At 45.0% G+C, this 21,447-nt stretch overlaps 1 protein-coding gene across 2 annotated transcripts in view; it reads left to right on the top strand.

Annotated features, from left to right (window-relative positions):
* SOBP (sine oculis binding protein homolog) overlaps window positions 1–21,447 on the top strand; it is a 153,849-nt gene that overhangs the window by 115,228 nt on the left and 17,174 nt on the right. For both annotated transcript variants that reach the window (XM_081251321.1, XM_081251322.1), the window contains one exon: window positions 19,096–21,036. In XM_081251321.1, the coding sequence (XP_081107447.1) occupies window positions 19,096–21,033 (1,938 nt within the window). In that variant the 3' untranslated portion in view covers window positions 21,034–21,036. The remainder of the gene's footprint in view (window positions 1–19,095; window positions 21,037–21,447) is intronic.

Below are 21,447 nucleotides of genomic sequence, written 5' to 3' on the forward strand. Positions count from 1 at the left end.
ATTCAGAAAGGTTAAATAACTTGCTTGTGGTTGCATAGCTAGAAAATGACAAAGCCAGCAACTAGAATCCAGCTCTCAGTCCAAAGTTGCTGAATAAATCAATTTATACTGGCTGTGGGTGATTTAAAATATTACCCCTTTGGGGATATTTGGATTTTTAACAGAGGACTCCTGGATATGTATTATTTTAACCTAAAGAAATAAATCTTTATAGGTAGAATGTCATACCTGAGGAAGAGGAAAGGAAGACCTTTCCAACAACCGCGGAACCACACTGTGGAGTTCCCTGCAAGCTAAGCGCTAGCGATCCCTGGAGGGCAGGCTCAGGAGAGTGTTGTGTTTTACCTTGGGTGTCACGTGTTGAGAATGAAATGAAGGTGAGATGGAGGCAGCCAGGACTGTGACAGTGTTGAAGTCATGATGCCCTAAGGACAATGCAAGTGACTGAGATGAGGCCAGGGGAACACATATGACCCTGTTGCCAGGTAGATTAAGGACAGCTCTGCGGAAGAGGATGCAGCCATGCTGAGTGGCTCTGGGGGGGAGGGCCAGGCCTATGGGTAGGGGTTGCGGGAAGGCAGATTTCTTCTCAGTATCAGAAAGAGTTTGCTCACAAGAGTAGGATGGACACCCTTGTGAAGTAGTGAGTTCCCCATTGGCAGAAGCATCACAGTTGAGTCTGATGACCAGCCAAGCAGATTGTGGCAGGGCTCCCTGCACTGAATGGAAGGTGAGACAAAAATGACTCCCTGGTACCTGTTCAACTCCAAGGCATTATGACCTTGAACTTAGTTGCTGAATTGTTATATGCTGAATGCAAAACCAGTATTGAAAGGGAATTTGATAGTGATCGATCATTTTCACTGTTTAAAGTATGTCTCTCCTTTTAAAAAAAAATCACTCAGCATCACTGATGGACATTTCTGAAATATTTAGAGTTAATTATTCTTTGGGGATTTTGTCTTCTTTTTAAAAGTTCAGTGGGAGCATCAATTTGAATACCCTCTGATAACTGTGTACCGCTGTGACCCATTGGCATTTCCCTTTTTAGGCTAATAATTAATTGGAAAGCTCAAAATGGAGCTGCTCCGTGGGTAAGGATCTTGGGAGATAACAAAGCAGGGAAGACCCAGCTGGAGTCTGAGGCAAACACAGGGACTTTCTGTATTATCATTCTTCCTGTTGCATTTGGTTCACATTAGTGAGGTCTGAGGATTTGGGTGGTTGGCATGGTCATGGTCTTCAGACATCTGAAGGATGTAAATACTGAGGAAGGAAGACGTTTATTTAGCTCGAGACACGGGGTATATATAATTAGGGTAAGAGTGATGGAATGAAATTAAGCAAAGAAAGATTTAGACTGAATATTAGTGGGCTACTTCCAAGCAATAGATTGATGAAGCTTTTAGATATCTTCTAGGGAATGCTATCCTATGTTTTCCAAGTCACTTGAAAATCAGAGGGACAAAGGCCGGGATAATCTTGAGGAAACCACAGTCTCTGTAGATCAGGCAAACGGAGAGTGCCTAGCTTTCTGCTTTCTAGTCTGTCTCATAAACATGAAAAGCTCAGTGGGCAATCTCCTACTGAAGGACTTCTGTCCGCCTATAGCAAGTGCTTGCTTTTCTTACAACCAGGAATTTTTGAAAGGTTGTTATATTCCCAAGGGTAAAATCCAAATGTGAGAATCAGAGGAGAATTCTGGAGAGAATCTGGGCTGGAGCAGGCATCTGACTTCTCTGCCTGCTTGTTAGTGGTGCCTCTAAAGGGCAGGAAGAGGAGGCCAAAGGCAAACGTTCCTGTGATTGGTGGGAAAGGATCTTGAAACTCTGGGTCAAAAGGAGACACCTGCTGCAGGGAGAATTGAAAACAGCTGGTTGAGGAAGATGGCGACCTCAGCCATTGCAGAACCCTCCATAAATCTGGAGCTTTTCTTCTCCTCTGGACCATTTCCCCTACATGCTAGGTATCTACTTGTTCCTCCCAAAGTCTAGTACAGTCTAGTACAGTCTAGTACAGACAAGTCTTCCAGGATGGACCCAGATTCTGAGGGCCACCAGTCACTGTCTAGGACTTGCGGCCTTCCCAGACCAGCCAGGTGGTCAGGGACCAGCTGGTCACATGCGGCCATGTGACCAGCCATTGTGGGCGCATGCATTGCCTGGAGGGTGTGGGACTGGGCTTCCTTCTGAGACTAATTAGAGACATTTGCAATGAGGTATTTTGCATAAGCCATTCAATAGTACTGACAGGTAAAACAATAGAAAGATATACTGAATTTGGTAGAGATTTTTATGTTTAACTTCTTGAGGGGTGTCAGTACTCCCGCCTTCCTCTGTGGTCACAGAGGTGGGCAGTCCGGGTAGGGGGGCTCTTTTCCTATAACAAGGGTAGCTCCCATGTAATTTTCCACTTTTAATCCTACATCTTTTTTTATTAAATAAGATGGAGTTTTACTCTTTAAAACAGACCATCGCCGGTCGGCACAGCTAGCTTTGTCTTAAAAGGGAATAAAATTGTTAAGTTGAAACCAAATCGGAGACTGTCCTATGGCGCACTCTGCGAGGGGCGTGCAGAGACGTGGGTCTGCTGATTACCTTAATTGCGGAGACAGCGGGGTCCATAATCTCTGGGGCAGTGGACACTCGCTGCGTGTGTTCTCCCCGTCCTTGGATTTAGACGGCCTTTGATCATCCTGCCCGGCCTAGAATCCCGAATTCCACTGATAACCAGCCTCAGGCCGTCCACTGTTGCATTCAGGCGTTCGTTCGGGAAGCCCTCTCTCTGTCTCCAGGATGTTCTGGGTTGGAGCCGGGAGAGGACGGACAGGCAGCAAACATCAGAGTCAGAAACCCCCCAGCAGCTTAGAGAAGGGCGCCGGGGAGCTGCTGACAGGGATGAAATGGGAGGCGGAAAGGCCGCAGCGGAAGCAGCAGCGTTCCCCAGGAGGACCGTGGCTGCCAGGCACCCGAGGAGACGTCCTCTCGGCATGAGGGCACTGTGTGGAGCAGGGTTAGCCCTTGATGAGGTTTTGATGTGCACTCCGGGTTTGGAGTTCTTCTGCTGACATCTCATCACAGTGTGGGGTAGTAGCCAAGGAAACCCTCAGGTGCCTCCCACGTCCATTCCCAACCCTGGTTCTGAAGAGGGCAGGGTGCCCCCCGCCCCCCTGAGGTCTCCAGGGGCATTATAAAACTCTCCAAATAAGACGAATTTGGATTCTTGCTAATTTAAAAAGTCAGTGTAATAATGAGTGTGTTGGAAAATGGAAGAAACTACCTTCTAAAAGGCGGGGCGGGGGGGGGAGTCATGCTACAGGACTGGGTTGAACTGAGGGTTAGTGTCGTGTTACTGTTACTGAACATCAAAGATGTCTTAAGCTAGGAACACAGTTGTCTCTCTCAGTGTGACTCCCATTTACTGCGTGTCAAGCTGCAGGAAGTCCAGCTGATGTAAATAGATTAATATTTAAAAAGTAATACAGAAGAGTAAGGTTCCAAACATGTAATGTTTAATTATTAAAAACCCATAATGGAATTCCAATCCGAGCTCACGTCTCACGTCTCACTGGCGCTAAGCAAAAAACTCAATTAGCCAGCGAGTCTGCTCACTCCACGGCTCATTTTGACTCTCCCAGGGCCGAGCCCGTGTTCTCTTAAAGTGTCTAGAAACATAGGTTTGGGCAGCTTAGGTAGTACTGGGCTTTCTCATTAGACAATTGTCGCAACCCTTTTCAGTCAGATTGTTAGATAAAATGACTGTACATTGTTAACAGGACTTAGGAAAGAATTTGAGTTACTTCCAACTGATAGGACTTGGGAGAGTAGGTGATCTGTTAGAAATCACAGTATTAAGGCCTCCGTGCTCCTGCTGGGTTTATCAGGCCATGAAGTATGTGTTACAGGATGCAGGTGTCTGATTAGAAAAGTGGACTTAGCCCAGGGATAGTTAACCACCCATTTTCCTTTCGAGACCACAGTTCTCCTGGCCCTTTAGGACACACTCTTGTTTTCTTTTTTCTTTTTCATCTGTTAGTTCACTTTATTATTCATTCAACAAATATTTACTGAGTACTATGTGCCAGACACTCTTCCAAATGCTTGGGATACGTATTATTTACACAATGGACAAAATTAAATTTCTTCATCCACTGTGCCTAGTTGGCAGCATGCCTCAATACAGTGGAGTGAAATATTCTGCTAAGTGGTGTTCCTGCTATCAATTTTGCACAGTGTAACCCAATGTAGGGCACACTCCTGTGAGGGTGAATTTCTCCTATGGTGGCGAATAGCCAGAGGAAGAGGTAACATGACCAGTGTGGCTTGGCGTGGAATAAACCCTCATGGACCAGTCGAATCCAGTTCAGAGTCAGTCAGTGTGCCAGCAAGGCCGATTGGGGCAGTAATTCTTGATTTTGTATTTTTATTTAGCAGGACAGATAAGGATGTTCCTTTGTATATGAATATGAAAATACTGATAGGCCATTTGTTTTTCTTGTTGCTGTGCTCTAAGAGTTTGACCCCTCGATTGTGGAGCCTCGGTTCCCATGAGATGCTCATGCCTTCATCTATAATGTAGAAAATGCAGTGGTGTGACCTAAAATGCTCTTGGGTGGAGCTTCAGGGTTTGGAAGGTCACACAAGAGGTAACAGTATTCATGACATCCTGTGGGCTGGCGGGCTGTGTCGGGTAACTAGAACTGAGAGGACAGAAATTGAGTTTGTAGTGACTGCAGAAGCTGAAACCGCAGGGTGAAATGTAATAGGGTCCAGGCCTCGATGAACACAGGAAGCTGATGAGAGGGGAGGAGGGAGCTGTAGGGCTGAGAAAAGGGCTGCAAGGGGACGAGTAACCTTGATTCCCAGCAGGGCAGAGCCTGTGAACATGTGGAAGGGCAAAGGCATGGGAATCACCTTCGCCTTCTCTTACAATTCAGAAAACAACCAACAGTTGCACGTGGGAAGCCTTACCATGTGCAAGACAGTGTTCTGGGGTGTAAAGGCCCAGGCCCAGTACCACAGAGGAAAGCTTTAAGCAAATGAAAAATGCTAAGGCCTAGGTTTCCTGGCTCTGTCTTACAGGCATCCAAATCATTACAGTAGCATTTTCCAAAGTGATTTTCTACAGGATCCTACTAGGAAAAAAAAAAAAAAGATTTCTATTTTTGGAAAGTTGAGGAAACTCTGAATTACTGAAGTTAAATGTTTCTTTTCTGCAGAACTTCTCAGCGGCTTAAATATGGCAATGTGCAATTAGGATCTTCCAGAGGAGCATAGGGGGGGCAACTTTTCCCAAACTCATTTGACCATGGAATCCTTTTTTATGGGCAGAACATTGATGGGACTGGTGTTTCTCAGGATACCCTGTAGGCGATAGAGTTGGGATAGGAGTAGTCAGTGAGAAGGGGGGCGGGGTTTGCAGTGGAATTAGGAACAGGCAAGGGCCTGATGTGGCAATCACACTTCCTTTCTGTGGTGCCCCTCAGAAATAGTGCTGGTGTAAAGAGGTCTGTGTAAGAGGCATATCCTGATGTCACCTTCCTGCTTTCCTGGGCCGAGGCTGCCCTGGGCACCCCACACCCATAGCAGGGTACACGGTAGGATGATACCACAAGGAGCTCCTTAACCACAGGAGGAAGTAGTGTGGGATCAGAAAGGACTTTGAAGTCCCTGACCCTTCCCAGATTGTCCTCAGCTTTTTATATAGAGTAATACCGGAAAGGGCCGTGGTCAGGATTAAATCGGAGGAAGTTTGTAAAGCTGGGTTAGATTCTTGGTCTCCCTGAAGTTGGAGGCTCGCTATATAGAAGCTCAAGGAAACGAGCAAGGCAGGACTAGCCATTGCTGCCCATCTTCCTGGAGCCTGGGCAATTGTTCTGGCAGCAAAGGTGGCCCCACAGTGCTAAGACCTGGGCGATGGGACTGTCTTTTTGCCCCCAAGGAGTAGGCACCATTGCTTCCTGCTCCAGCACACGGCCTCGGAGGACTTGCAGCTCCTGCCGCCTGACTTCCAGCCCTCTCCTCTCCACTCCGCCTCACCACCTGTGCTGCCCCACCGGTGCTTCTGCTGACTGCCTGTCCTCTGTGGTCCTCTGGCTTTCTGCCTACGGCCACTGTTCCCACCACTACTTAGTCTCTTGAGGTCATCTTGATTCCCAGCTCACCAGAGAAGAAAACCTGACTGGCTTGTTGAATTGCTCTGTCCCTGTTAGGCAGAGTCCCCACCCCAGGTCTTGAGGTGTCCTCGAGTCCGGTCTGCTAAGGGCAGGAAAGCAGCGGGCAGTGGCCATAGCAGGCACTCAGTGCCTAATGGCTTCTGTTCCGATACACAGGTAGTTCCTACACAGTTTTTTTTTTTTTCTCCTCCTCGTTCTCCCCTTTCCTGTTCCTCCCCACTTCTGTACATGCCAGTCCATACCAAGGGCATGCCTTGATATAACACCATCTATCCAGTGATGCCTGTTCTTTCACTCTTAGGTACTAAGCACTAGAAGAGAGGCTCAGCCTCACATATTTCGATTATCCCTTCATATACCCTTCTTTTGTATCGTACCAGATCTGAGGTCCATTGTACAGGCTATTTGGATTAGGCAGTGCATCATACTCATTTCTCTTTTCACCTAGGAGCCAATGGTCCAGTTGGACAGTGGGTCAAACAGTAGGATCCTTTTCCATTTCATTTCCTTTCTTCAGAGGAGACCAAAGAATGATGTAGTTAGTCATATACGGGTTATGAGATGGGGGCTTTTACCCAAATACTGATAACGGATATATAATTGTTGCTAGTCTTAATTTCCTCATCTCTAAAATAAGGTCTGTTACCTGGCTGCTGATCTCTTTACAGACTTCTGGTGAGTGGTATTGTGATAGTGTCTTTTGCACCACTTGAATTTACTGGAAGACAGGAGTTGTAGAAATAACAGATGTGTTTAAACATATACGAATTACATATCTTTGTCCCAAATTGTCTTGCTTCATACCATTTAGCACTTCAGACATTCAGCCTGGATGGGGAGATTGGGTTGAGCTAACCCAGGATTTGCTTATGAGGATGGAATCGTAAGAGGGATGCTCAGTGGATAATCTAGCATCAGTGGAGTGTTGGCTTTCAGTTAAGTAGTTAGCTCAGCAGGGTGGCTGCATTCATGGAACAGAGATGGAAGAGAACTAGGCAAACCTACGATCCAAAAACATCCAGGAAGTTTTTCAGAGACAAAGGAACCAACATGGGGATCTGAAGTTGGAAGCAGTCCAGCATATCCCTCACAGATACCTAAGAAACTGTCACTAAGTAGGTGCTCTCACACTGGTTTTAATTAGCTAAAAAGACAGCAGATAGCTTAAATTATTTCTTTTCCCCAAGTTTGTGAGCCCAGTACTCTGGGCCTTTTGAATCGGTAGCATTGTGCACCAGATGCCATAAATGTCACGTTTGTGTGTAACTGAGCATAAGGGATTCCATTGGTGACTCTGGCCCGGGCGACTGGTGCTGGCCTGAAGCTGAGCCTAGGGCTAAAACATCCGTGAGCTTAAGACCACAACCTGGCCGGCAAGTCTCCTCATTATTGCAATTATGTTACTGTCAAACACTCTACAAGCCCTTGGAAACATAGTGGAGAGAATATGGGGGTCAAGTGTTTTGCTGATTTGGGTTTCCGGGTTTTATTTTTGTGGTGTGCTTTTGACTTTGAAGTACGCATCATAGGAAATTTCCTAGTAGTGAATTTCCTCTTTGTTTTTAATAACTGAGATTTAATGAAAGAATGAGTAAATAAGAGTTAAGGTAAACCCGTTGGCTCTGTTTTACACCTGTAAAACTGGACCCAGTGAAGGCAGCAGATATGACACAGGAGGAGATGGGATAATGAAAAAGGGGCCAGTCCCTTTCAAGAGTAAATAAAGTCACAAGCAGGAACAAGCAATGGCTTCTGACATCTCTCTACCAATGCAAAGAGTGGGAAGGACAAAGTTCCCCTGGATTGTGGGCCCAAAAAGATAAAAACGATCTTGGAGATACCACTGAGACTTGGAGAGGGGGTTAATGCCTAGATGAGAGATGACATATAGAACTAAAATGTAAAACACCATATCCCACTAACATATCTAGTAGGTGGGTAAAATTCTGGAAAATATATCCTCGTATGGCAATCCATGCACCTGAGGGGAAATGCAAGGTGGGAATTTTAAGAAAATAAAAGGAAACATCAAAAGAATTACTTGGGGGTGGGGTAATTGAGTACAAAATATGAAGTAGATATTGAAAATAGATTAATTAGCAATTAAGCAAGATATGGGGCCATTTACCTAGACATCTGCTAAGGATACCATTCTGTTAGAAACAGAGCGATTGATCCTCCTTCCCATGCCTTGTGCATAGTTCTGAGAAGGTGGGGAAGCTGTGAGAGGAATCCTACTTTGACCACCATATGGATTAATACAGGGGAGAGCAGCTTGGTGTGTGGACGGAAAGAAGAATTGACCCAACCACCTTGGAATGTGCATGGATGTGATCAACCATGTTCCCTAGAATTGGGATAAGCAAACATTTTTAATCCAAGGAAGGTTGATCTGTTCCCCAAATCAGAGGCTGAGTTTAGTTTGTCGGGGTGGGGAGGGCAAAATGGAGGGTGGGAAATTCTGAAAATGAATATTGTGTCAGGAAGACAAGGGTGCATGAAGGGGTAAACCCTTGGGGGACCTGCCCAAGGTAATAAAAGGAACTATTAGGGCTATGCTCATGGAAGGAGCAAGAAGCAGAATTGGAGAGCTCAGTGTTTAGAGCAAATGGTGTAATGTTTAACCAAAGAGAGTGAGAAGACAAGGCTGGGCAACTTTTATTTGTTTTTTTTTTCCATTGTCTCCATAAAGAGAATGCGCTTTATACTGGAAAGGGTAACAGAAACCCTAAAGAAAACTATGAATCCCACGTTGGGGGCAAAGAGATAGGCAGAGAGCACCTGCTACACTCACCAAATTTAGCTCTCCCTGCCGCTTGGAGGGAATCTGAGGATAATTTCATATTTACTTTGGGATTATCTTCTATCATGATGAATGGAAGAGGTTTCAAAAAGACAGAAATGGACTAAAATTTCAAAATTGGGAAAGGGTTTCTGATTTCTGAAACTCTAGACCAGTAGGCCTGATGGCTTACCCTCAAAAGGCCTTGAATATATCATTAAACAAGTGGTTGATAAGCACTTTCGAGAAAAAGGTTTTGGTTGACCAGAAACTCAGAGTGAAGCATGCAGCATGGTAGAGTGAAAAAAGGATGGGTCGGAAGTTCTGATCTGGATCCTGGCTCCATTATTTGTAGGCTGTGAGACCTTAGGGCAACCACATCATTTCTTTGAACATTTGTTTTCTTATCTTCAAGCAAAATGGGAAAAACAGTCGCTCCTTTACAAGTTTGTTGTCAGAATTAAAGGAGATCAGTGAAAGCTTCAGGCTTAGTACATAACAGATATTCAATAAATGTTTGTTTTGAAAAAGCAATACCTAACAGCGGGATACAACTGCCAAAAAAGCACATGTGTTCTAGGGTGGCATTAGTGGAGCTACTGTGTTCCATGTGAGGGAGGGGAGAGTTCCCTGGACTCCATGCTGGTCAGGCTGCTGCGTTCTGTTCTGGACTCTACCCTCTAAGAGGGGCATTACCAAGGTGAAGTATATGCCTGGGTAAAAGACACAGGAGGACAGACAGGATAAGAGGGCTCTGGGAACTTGTCCCTGGGGAATGGGTGCAGGAACTGAGGAGGTTTAAAATAAAAATCTGGGGAAAATATGATGGCTCTTTTTAAGTATTTGAAAGGCTGAGCTTTGGAAGAGGAGTTGACCTGTGCTGAGAGACCCTGGGGAACAGAACTACTATTACTGGGTGGAAGTGACAGGGACATTGAATGAATGGTTAAACTTTCTGACACTCAAAGCTGTCCAACAACAAAGCAGGCTGCGCAGGACTCTGCACTATATTGCAACCCTCTTTAGAAAGATCACCTTTGTGGGATTCACTCTTTGGCTGTGTGGATGGATCAGGATGGTCTCCCTGTCGTAGGAAGATGAGGGGCACCTAGAAGACCATCTGTGTAGAAGCAAACCCACGTTTGCTGGGGGAGATAGGTTGGGCTTGACCCATGAAGTTCCTTAGAGGTCTAAATATCTGTAATTCTGAAATTTCAGAACAAAGCTGTTATCAAATACAGACATACCTCGGAGATATTACGGATTTGGTTTCAAGCCACTGGAAAAAAAAAAGCAAATATCCTAGTAAAGTGAGTCACATGAATTTTTTGGTTTCCCACTACATATAAAAGTTATGTTTAAACTATGCTGTAGTCTAAGTGTGCAATAGCACTATGTCTAAAGTAATGTACATACCTTAATTAAAAGATACTTTATTGCTGAAAAATGCTAGTTTTAATCTTTTCGCAAGAGGAACGTCAAAAATCACTGATGACAGATCGCCATAACAAACACAAAATGATGAAAAATTTAGAAATATTGTGAGAATTACCACAATGTGACACAGAGACACAAAGTGAGCAAATACCATTGCTCACTGATAGACTTGTTCAATGTAGGGTTGCCACCAACCTTCAGTTTGTAAAAAACACAATATCTGAGAAGTGCAAACAAGGGAGGTGTGCCTGTATTAGTCAGTCATCTTACTTCTGTAGTTTTAAAGGAAAATGCCAAAGTCCTTTAGAGAGTGGGCCAGTCTGGGCTTTGAAGCCAGACACATCTAAGTTAGAATCTGGATCTGCCCTCTCTTATCTGCATAGGGAATCTTGGACAACTTATTTAAACCCCAGTTATCTATATGGTAAGGTACTTGTGACGATTAAAAGAGGTAATCCACGTAACATGCTTAGCATGGTTGCTAGTGCTTAAATAATGCAAGCTGTTGTTACCCATATAATCTATTATTATTACATCAAATTGGGGCTTCCAGTAGGCACTGTAATAAAAGCCATAACTTTCGATGGAGTGTCCTGGAGAGATTTGAGGACTGGGCAGCAGTGGACACCAGGGGCTGAAGTGGGGCAATCCTGGCATCCACAGGTAGGAGCTGGTTCAGTCTGGAACCCAGGAGCACAGAAATGTTCAAGACTGCTAAAAGGGGATTGAATGAAGCATTGCAGGTAAAGCCCTTTGCCAGGTGTCTGGCAGATTTCAAGCAATCAGTATATAGTTGGTAAATAAATGAGAGTCACTAGGAGCAGCTGCGAGCCTTTGAGAAGCAGCCAGAGAGGCAGCTGAGGAGCAGGATTGCCAGAGGAGCCGTGAATTCCGCCTAGCAGCGCCCTTGACCTGGACCACCTGCACACACACAGCCTTGGTCCTATGGCATTTCAGTGGTGCTTCTCATCACTGACGCAAGACACAGCCTCCTCGGTGGATGAGGAGGCTGGGAGGCAGATTCAAATAAAATCCCTAGAAAAAAAGAGACTGTTTCAAATATCACAGATAATAATAGCAGCCCTTCCAAAAAGTCCTATTATTGATGTATGATTAGCTGTGTTGTGGAATTAAACCCTTGTGTTTTGAAATATCATTTTTGCCATTTTCTAAAAAGCCTGTGTGAAGGAAGAAATGAGGTGAGTGACCACAGATAAAAAGAAGCCAGATAATTAGTACACTTCACTTTTTAACACATCACTTTGGTGGCACTCCCTTTATACACAGGTGCAACCCAAGGTCCCTCCCTACAGTTTTTTCAGACAGAGAGGACTCTTATAGTCACACATAATGAAACTTCAAATATTCAAGTACGCATTTAGAAAACAGCAAGTAATGATAAAGGAGATCAAAGACATTTGAAAAGAGATTCAGGTATCTATTTTGAAAACAAGGAGAGTTACAATAACCAAGGTAAATATACATCTGAAAAAAGATTCAGATATACATTTGAAAAAAGAGGAGTCACAGGGTTAAAAGAGCAAAGGGGAGTTAGATATTGAGAGAGTAAAATATTAAGACTATTTTTTAGATAAAAACTGTTCGTTGCATTTAGAAGAAATCTGGGGAGAGGAAGTGCGTACAGATTTCTCCCATGACTGTTAATAGACAGATTTTGAGTTTCTTGAGGGCAGATGCTGAATCTTTCCCACTGTTTCACAGTTCAGTGCCTTCTTGAGCACAGCTCAGTACTTATTTAAAAAAAATAAAAGCATTACAAATAGAAGCTCAGTTTTTCTCAAGCTTCAGTTTGAAGCAAAGATGGTTCAGTAAAAACAAAACAAAACCGTGCAGGCCTCCTGTTTCCTGCTGTAGATGCTAAGCTGTATGAGGGCAGGGGATGCATCTTACTTAACTCCTATCCCTGGTTCCTAGCTCAGTGCCTGACAGAAGGCCCTCAATGAATGAATAAATTGGATTATGTGATGGCAAAATTTTCAGGGCAGGTCACAGAATACCTGGAGTTGATAAAAAGGAGAGAAAATCGAGTCACGGGGCATGGCAGCAGCGTTTCAATGGGGGATGGGGTAGGACATGGCTCTCTGCTTTTATGGGGCACGTTTTCCATGTCTGCAATCACTTGCTGGTTCTTTCTTCCTCACGTGTTTCCTGGGCAGTGCGTCACTATGGATGGTCTCAGTTTACGGCTGAGCACCTGTGGCTCAGCGTGGTTAAGTACCTGCCCCACCAGGAGCTGCAGGCTGGAGGAGTGGACTAGATGATCTCTGAGGTATCCTTCAGGGCTAACTTTCATTGCTCTGAGATCTCCTGGGCTACTTCTGTGTCCTTTCACGGCCACAGAACTGAAAAACAAGAGAGGCAAACATTTGGCGTCAGGTGGATCAGATTTTCCAAGGTTTGAATTTTTCAGTTTCCATCTGGGTGACCTGTGTTAAGAAGAGGTAAGCTGCATTTATCCAGTTTAAATGAAGTGGAGAGTTTTGTGATGATATACTAATACACTTAGGCGACCGAATATGTCGGAACAAAGGGAAACGTCACCTTCTTCTGAATCATGTGTTTGGCTGTGAGGATGGAGCCTCGGTCCTGGAATACAGTCCAGGACTCCATCTCTTGCTTTGGCTGTGGAAACAGAGACTTGGGTCAGTAAGGAGCCATTTGTCAACACTCACTGAAATTCTGGAAACCAAGCCCATCTCTGCTCTGCATTTCAGAGCTCATGGCACGTGTGAAAGAGAAGGATCTGCCCTGGTGACCTGGCCCAAGGTTTCTGAAATCCAGCTTAACTTATAAGATAAGTAGTACTTGAGTCATGGTATAAAGTTCCTACAGGGCAGCTTTCTAATGAGATGTTCAATTCTAACAAAGATGCTCGTTAGTCTCTCCTTGAGTTCCAAATCCTATGTGAGGGGAGAGAGAGAGAGAGAGAGAAAGCCAAACTGCAAAAGAAAACAAAAAACCAAATAAGACCCTTAAACAAAAGGAACTATGTAGCAAACATCATCACGCTGGAATCTAAACCTGCAGAAAGTTTATTTTGCAAATGAACTTCTCCATGAATTGGCTTCAAAAAAAAAACAGCCCTTGCTCATTCTAAATCCCGCTCCTGATTTCTGTGTAGCTGTGCACGTATAAGTCTAAGTCATCTTTTTCCTTCCTTCACTGTAACCCAACTTTGCAAGGAAACTTGGAATGGTGAACTTGGTCCCCCCATCAGAGTTTGGTGCACCGCTCTGTGGGGTCTCGCCCTCACACGCATTCTGCCATGCCGGGCTTGGGTCAGCCTGTCTTCAAGGCATGTGATACTGTGGCTTCTGGCCCTTCCTTTGGAAGATAGTTCTGCCATGTAATGAGTCAAGCAGATCGTTCATCAGCTCTGTTTTTTAATAAAACATGAATAGTACAGTTTATGGCTTCCACTGTTCAAACAGCAGTTGAGCCTAAGAGGAATTATTCATCTTAATGGTTCTAACACTCATTTCCAAGCAGCCATGCTGCTTTATCAAGCTTTCACCTGAATTAGATAGTGACTGGCCTTGGAAAACGTGGGCTCCTCAGGAGCTGAAAAGAGCCTTCCCAGGATGGTGGGCACCTGGGATGCCCATAGGCCTGTCATCTGGTTCCTTGTCACTGCAGACAGTCCCTCTGTCACCCCTGGGATGGCAGGATGCAGGATGGGGGCTGGAGTCTGTGAGGTTCAGCCTGTGTTTGCCTGTGTCTCAAAGACATGCAGACTCCTAGGAAAGCCTAGATGAAAACCTCCCTTTTCCTCCTCACACTGCCAGAAAAACATCCTCCTATTAAGTTAAACTGAACTTAAACCTATGGAATGTTCCTGGGAAATCAGCAACCATGAGGGAGGCAGGCTAGGAACTGAAAAAATTCTCTATGCAACAAGGTTACTGATATGCCCCACACACCAGCAGTGCTTGTTACTACTATTAGCTCCATTTCACAGAGGAAGAAACTGAAGCTGAGATTTTCATGAAAGAATGATGGAGACCTGACTCACACCCACATCCTCTGATTCCGAACCAGATGTGATTTCTATAGCATCCTTTGCTGCCCAAGTGCACCGAATTAGGGCCCTGACGGAGGCAGAGTCTAAATCCAAAGGAACAGTTGATGCTGGGGCCATGGGACTGCAGGGTCGAGCTGGAAGCAAATATTCAGGTGGGATCAGTCTGAGGCCCTCAACTCATGCTATGAGGTGACTATCTATAGGTAAGGCAGACCCAAACCCTTCAAAACACTGATCACCCCTGTCCATGTCTCTCCAGCCTCCTTTGCTTCACTCTTAGGTGAGCTCATGATTTTTTGAGCTGCCCTGGACAGCAAGATCAATGCCATATTTAACAGGCCGAGATCTAGAGAACCAGCCTCTTATGGCAAGCTCCAATTTTGGTTAAGGGGCTACAACTTCTGAGCTGTTACATGGGTGCTGTATTCATGAAAAGTCAGGAGCATGGGCAGATTTTGTTTTGTTTTTCAGATTGTTGACAGCATTCAAGAGATTGCTAATATCTTTTTACTGTTCCATTGCTGCAAATGCCTTTGCCCAGATAAGAAAGATTTCAGCAAAAATATTTCTTAATGAAATATTGCCTGATGCCAGGTTACCACTCAGAAGGCAGCAGTGGATGGGTTCCATTGAAGGAGGAAGTTCACTCCCACAGCTGACAGCTGACTAATGTGTGTTAATTAGGAACCCTGTCTCCCTCCCTGATCACCTGAATCTTCTTCTAAGCCCAGCAGAGTGTATATATCGTGCCCATGTGGGTAACCTCATGGCATACTTTGGCTTTGACTTTGGACGTTTATATAAAGGCTCAGTTGCCAACATGAATAGCTTTCTTTCTTTCCAGGGGAAATACAAGATGGAAAGGGTTATAGGAACCAGAAGTCCTGCCTTCCAGTTTTCTTATATCAAGAGCAAGTGATATTTCTGCTGAGGCAGTGTCTTTTGAGCAGTTTAGCGGTGTAGGTTGCCACATTTATTTCACAGGAAAGGAGTGAATCCATCAGGCCACTGAGCTTATAAGTACTACCCTGGCAGTCAGCCACCAAAATATAAATACTCTAAATGGACTAAAGGAAATGTTCATTCTGTTGTTTAGAATTGGACACATCCCAGGAAGGTAAACTTAATCTTTTTGAGGACTGCTGTTATAGGGCTGAATGGAATACGCATTTGTTTATCTCCTTTGTGATCTTTTTGTCTTCCCGGTGATACATTATGTATTTGTGATACGAAGCATTTCAGCTGTCTCGCTCAATAGCCTCGCATTAGCTGATTGTTCGGTCCCCAGATTGCCATCGTTAAACAGCTTCAGCCTCAGCTCCGTCCAATCTGGGACCTGTTAGGGAGAGAAGTGGAACCAAAGAGGCCAGATTCCAACAGAAACAAAGCCGGGTGGAATTAGGGGGAAATCATTCCAGAGCCCAGTGAGTTGAGCTCTGCACTTCGTAGTCTTTATCTTCTAAAATATCTGAAGGAATTTTGGTACTTCTTGGCATAATGAGGGAAAAAATAATGCCTCAAAAAGTTAAAAAAATATTAAAGCCGTCTGTGGAAAAAAAGATGGGAAGAATACCTCATAACACCACAGTTCAGAAAAACCATAGTTTATGAGACACATGCTGTGTATTTCATGGATATGCAAATGTTCTTTTATTAAAGAGAAAGATCTACAGTATATATTTTCACCTAACTACCACATCTTAAGTAATCAGCTCAGGCTCTTATGATGAAATCTTTAATTACTAGAAGTGTATTAGTTAGATGTAGAATGAATGATGTGCTGCATTTTATTGCTTCACATGATACAGCCATTTGTGCCATAAATTCATTGACCTAATCTTAAACGATGTGTCCTGTAAGACAGACATTATTCATTATTTCTTAAGTGACAATTTTTTTCCCAAATAATTTTTTGCTTCATCAGAAAGATTGCCTTATTGTATTTTTAGACTAGTGTTCGGAATTGAAATGTAATAAGACAAGGAGACACACACATTCACACTCCTTACCCAAAATGAGATTGTCACAAACTGTCACACTATTACCTAAACACTGTGGGATGCTGCAGAAAATCAAGTAGGGTAACCATTAGGCTTTTGCTTTAACTGGAAAATTTGATGAAATAGAATTTGCTTCGAACTTTGACGTCTGTCATTCTTTTTATGTGAAATAGATAAATTATGGTGGAGAATCCTCATTGGATAATTGGGATAGGTCTGTGAGCATTCCTTATTCGTCAATGAATTACTGAAAGTGAAGGAAGTGAGGGGAGAACATTTAAGTTATATTTAGATTATTTTTTGTGACTCTACTTGAAAATATTTATTTAGCTTGAGGAAACAGAGGAATCCTCTGGAGGCAAATAATTCAATCTGGCAATTTGAAGACCAAGTAAGGATTTCAGAAAACTCTTTCCCCTTATGGTTAAAAAATACGATCCAAAAGAAATATGCCAGAAAATTTGGTATATTTTTTTAATTAGCTTAATTCATTGATAATTTTTTTTAGTTCATAATTAAAGAAGCTATTTCTGATCCTTCACTTCAAGCTTAAAAGTTTACACTTCAGGCTTTCTATGGATGCCTAATATTGAAACAGAATCAGGTGGCTTTATTTCATATTGGAATTTAAATGTCATGTCATTATACATTAACTTTTAAAAAATGATCAGGTTTTAAAAATAATAACTTACATGCATCAAGTTTTCACTACTAGTTTATTTAACCTTTATCTAGATGAGAATTTTGAGAGTCTGATAGATTCTGTGTGTCTCTTCTCATCAGAGGCAGTTCTGTGCTTATTTGTAAACTAGACATCTCAACTATGAAAAAAAGAAAACCTCTTAATTCTGGAGAAACCTGAAACACTGTAGTGAAACACAGGAGTATCTTAGCATTGATTTTATTTTTTTTTGCAACAAGCATTTCGAAAGGGTATTTTCATATGAGACTAAACAAAAAGCTAATGTGTGCCAATAAGTATTTGTCATTCAATCTCACACCATCAAGTATATCACCTGCAGATATCAGTGGGAAAAAAAGTGCGAAGGAAAAGAGTGGATTTACACAAACAGACTTACATCTGCCACGAGTGTGTACACTCACAATCACATATTAGCATGCCACCACTGTTTACAGTCTAGGAAAGCTGAGAGTTCAATGAGATGAGTAATCAAATGCCCAGCATATGTTGTTTTTGCATTGTTTATGTGACCAATCATTATTAAAATTTATCATCTTTTAATGCTATCAGTTTACCATAGTTAAAAAAGCAACATGAACCAGCAACAGAACAACAGACTCTCTCCTCAACAAAAACAGGGTTCCATTTAGAGCAATATTGGAACCAGGGCTTTACTGAAGAGAGAAGCAAATTCAATGAACTCACCATTGCATTGTGTTTCAGAATTCTTCCTCTGCTGCTGTATGGCTTGAGTGCTGAGGAAATGACCAAAAAAAAAAAAAAAAAAAAAAAGAAAGAAAGAAAGAAAAAGAAAAAAAGATTGTGTATGTAATGTTCAGTCAAAAAAGTAAGGCACTGAAAGAACCATTGAAAATTTTGACATCTGTTTATCTGTTTATAGCTATGGCAAGATTACTCGTATTAATTCTTGTTTAAAATGCCATATGAAGGAAAGACATTTGTGCAAACAAGAGTCGTATTTGAATTGTAGATCATGTCTTCACCATCTGTGAGAGCTGATGGTGTTACAAAATTAATGTGTTAATGAAATCACAATAATTTCTCCAAAGTAATGGGTTCTGAAGCCGAGAATGACTATTTTTTGAACTTTGATGTCTAGTGATTTCCAGTTGGGAAAAGCTCTCAGCCTTTAATTAGTTCTGCAGCCCAACTTTAAAATAAATTTGGTGATGTCTCTCTTTTGCCAGGAGTAGATTTGAAGGGGGGAAAAGCCATAAAAACTTTTGGAAAACGTTCTCTGGTGTTTGAAAAGTTGTTAAATAAGACTGCCTGCCAAGAAATGTCACCAAAAATTCTGACTACTGAGAGAGTGGGCAAACAGCTCAAAAAATAATTCTAGCTTGCTGCAACATCACAGGTTGGGAATAGCTAAACCTCACACAGACTTCATGACTAATTCCAAGTTTCCCCTTGGAAGCCAGACATAATGATGTTCAGTGCTATGTGTTATTGGTTAACACAGCACACCCCTTCCAACTGCATTATCCAACCGTCAATAGTGTAAAGTGACTTTGCATGAGGAGAATTTTAAGGGTCTATATTTCAAAGTCCACTGAACTTTCTGGAGAATTCTTCTCGCCAACACTATTTAGATTTGCATGTACAATGAGCCTCTTTGACCAGTGAAACTATGTGGGCAGGTATATGTACTCTTTTTTTTGTTAGATCTACCTTAAAGCCATGCTTAAATGGGATAACACAGTTTCTTTTTCTTTTTTTAAAATAGGAGATGGTGGTAATTGCTATTCTGAAGAGTTAATATTTATAAAGCAATTCTGGCTTCCAAAGAGAAATTGTTTTACAAACATTTAAGAATTGTACCTTTTAGAAGGAAACACTTCTGCCTGTTTGAAAATTATGATAAAGTTTGAAAGAACCTTCATGTAAAACATGAAACGCTATCTACCAAAGGAAATTATTTACCTTACTTTTTTCTTCTTTATTACTGTGTTGTAGGTATGTGACTGGTGTAAGCACATAAGACACACAAAAGAGTACCTGGATTTTGGGGACGGGGAAAGAAGGCTTCAGTTCTGCAGTGCAAAATGTCTCAATCAGTACAAAATGGACATTTTCTACAAAGAGACACAGGCCAATCTTCCAGCTGGGCTGTGCAGCACATTACACCCTCCCATGGAAAATAAAGCAGAAGGCACTGGGGTGCAGCTGCTCACTCCAGACTCTTGGAATATCCCTCTAACAGATGCTCGCAGGAAGGCCCCCTCCCCGGCGGCTGCAGCTGGCCAAAGCCAGGGCCCTGGCCCATCGGTGTCCACCACCGTCTCTCCATCTGACACTGCCAACTGCTCTGTTACTAAAATCCCTACGCCAGTGCCCAAGTCCATGCCCATTAGCGAGACTCCAAACATCCCTCCTGTCTCCGTCCAGCCACCTGCTAGCATCGGGCCTCCCCTCGGCGTCCCGCCTCGCAGCCCTCCCATGGTGATGACCAACCGCGGCCCGGTACCGCTGCCCATCTTCATGGAACAGCAGATCATGCAGCAGATCCGCCCGCCCTTCATTCGCGGACCGCCGCACCACGCCTCCAACCCTAACAGCCCTCTCTCCAACCCCATGCTCCCCGGCATCGGGCCCCCGCCCGGCGGTCCCAGGAACCTGGGCCCCACTTCCAGTCCCATGCACCGGCCCATGCTGTCGCCCCACATCCACCCCCCGAGCACCCCGACCATGCCCGGGAACCCTCCGGGTCTGCTCCCCCCGCCACCTCCGGGCGCGCCCTTGCCGAGTCTCCCCTTCCCGCCAGTGAGCATGATGCCAAATGGCCCGATGCCCGTGCCCCAGATGATGAATTTCGGGCTGCCGTCGCTCGCCCCGCTGGTGCCGCCCCCCACCTTGCTCGTGCCATACCCCGTGATCGTGCCCCTGCCCGTGCCCATCCCCATCCCTATTCCCATCCCTCACATCAATGATTCCAAACCCCCCAACGGATTTTCCAGCAACGGGGAGAACTTCATTCCGAGCGCCCCCGGCGACTCCTCGGCGGCAGGAGGCAAGCCTGGCGGACACTCCCTGTCCCCCCGGGACTCCAAGCAGGGCTCGTCTAAGTCCGCGGACTCACCGCCCGGCTGCTCCGGCCAGGCCCTGAGCTTGGCGCCCGCGGAGCACGGCCGGAGCGAGGTCGTGGACCTGACGCGGCGCGCCGGCAGCCCCCCGGGCGCGGGCGGCCAGCTCGGCTTCCCCGGCGTGCTGCAGGGCCCGCAGGACGGCGTCATCGACCTGACCGTGGGCCACCGGGCCCGGCTGCACAACGTGATCCACCGCGCGCTGCACGCGCACGTCAAGGCGGAGCGCGAGCCGGGCGCCGCGGAGCGCAGGACCTGCGGCGGCTGCAGGGATGGCCACTGCAGCCCGCCCGCCGCCGGCGACCCGGGCCCTGGCGCGCCCGCGGGCCCCGAGGCCGCCGCGGCCTGCAATGTCATTGTGAACGGCACGCGCGGCGGCGCCGCTGAGGGCGCCAAGGGCGCGGAGCCGCCGCCCGAGCAGCCCCAGCCGCCGCCGCCTCCCGCGCCCCCCAAGAAGCTGCTGTCGCCGGAGGAGCCCGCGGTGAGCGAGCTGGAGTCCGTCAAAGAGAACAACTGTGCTTCCAACTGCCACCTGGACGGGGAGGCGGCCAAAAAGCTGATGGGGGAGGAGGCCCTGGCGGGAGGCGACAAGTCAGACCCGAACCTTAATAACCCCGCGGACGAGGACCACGCGTATGCTCTGCGTATGCTGCCCAAGACGGGCTGCGTGATCCAGCCTGTGCCAAAACCCGCGGAGAAGACTGCCATGGCGCCGTGCATCATCTCCTCGCCCATGCTCAGCGCCGGGCCCGAGGACCTGGAGCCTCCGCTCAAAAGGAGGTGCCTCCGAATTAGAAATCAGAATAAGTAAAAGGTTTGTACGTACACCGGGGCTTTTCTCCACATGAGTCAGTGCACCCCTCCTTACTTCTTACAGGGCAGAGGCGCGCGGGAGGGTTGTATTGATAATCATGGTTTTACCTTACGTGTTTTACAGTACACCTTGTGTGGTCACACACTATCATCATCTTGATCCAACATCATTCCCATTTTACAGATGAGGAAACTGAGTCACAGCACGTAAGTGCCATGCCCAGGGTCACTTACTTAAGGATAAAGCCAATTCTTGAACCTGCATTGAAACACTATCTACTAATTACACTTTTATTATTAGGCTCATCCCTGTAAGTAGAAGAGGATGTGGGGAGGAAGGAGAGATTACTTGGGACCAGTAAATGTTCAGTCATGAGGTTACAGGACTGTGGTAAAAGGCAAGCTGAGCCAC

The sequence above is a fragment of the Mesoplodon bidens genome (genome assembly GCF_964165515.1).
Source record: "Mesoplodon bidens genome assembly, chromosome: 12".
Lineage (NCBI taxonomy): Eukaryota > Metazoa > Chordata > Mammalia > Artiodactyla > Ziphiidae > Mesoplodon > Mesoplodon bidens.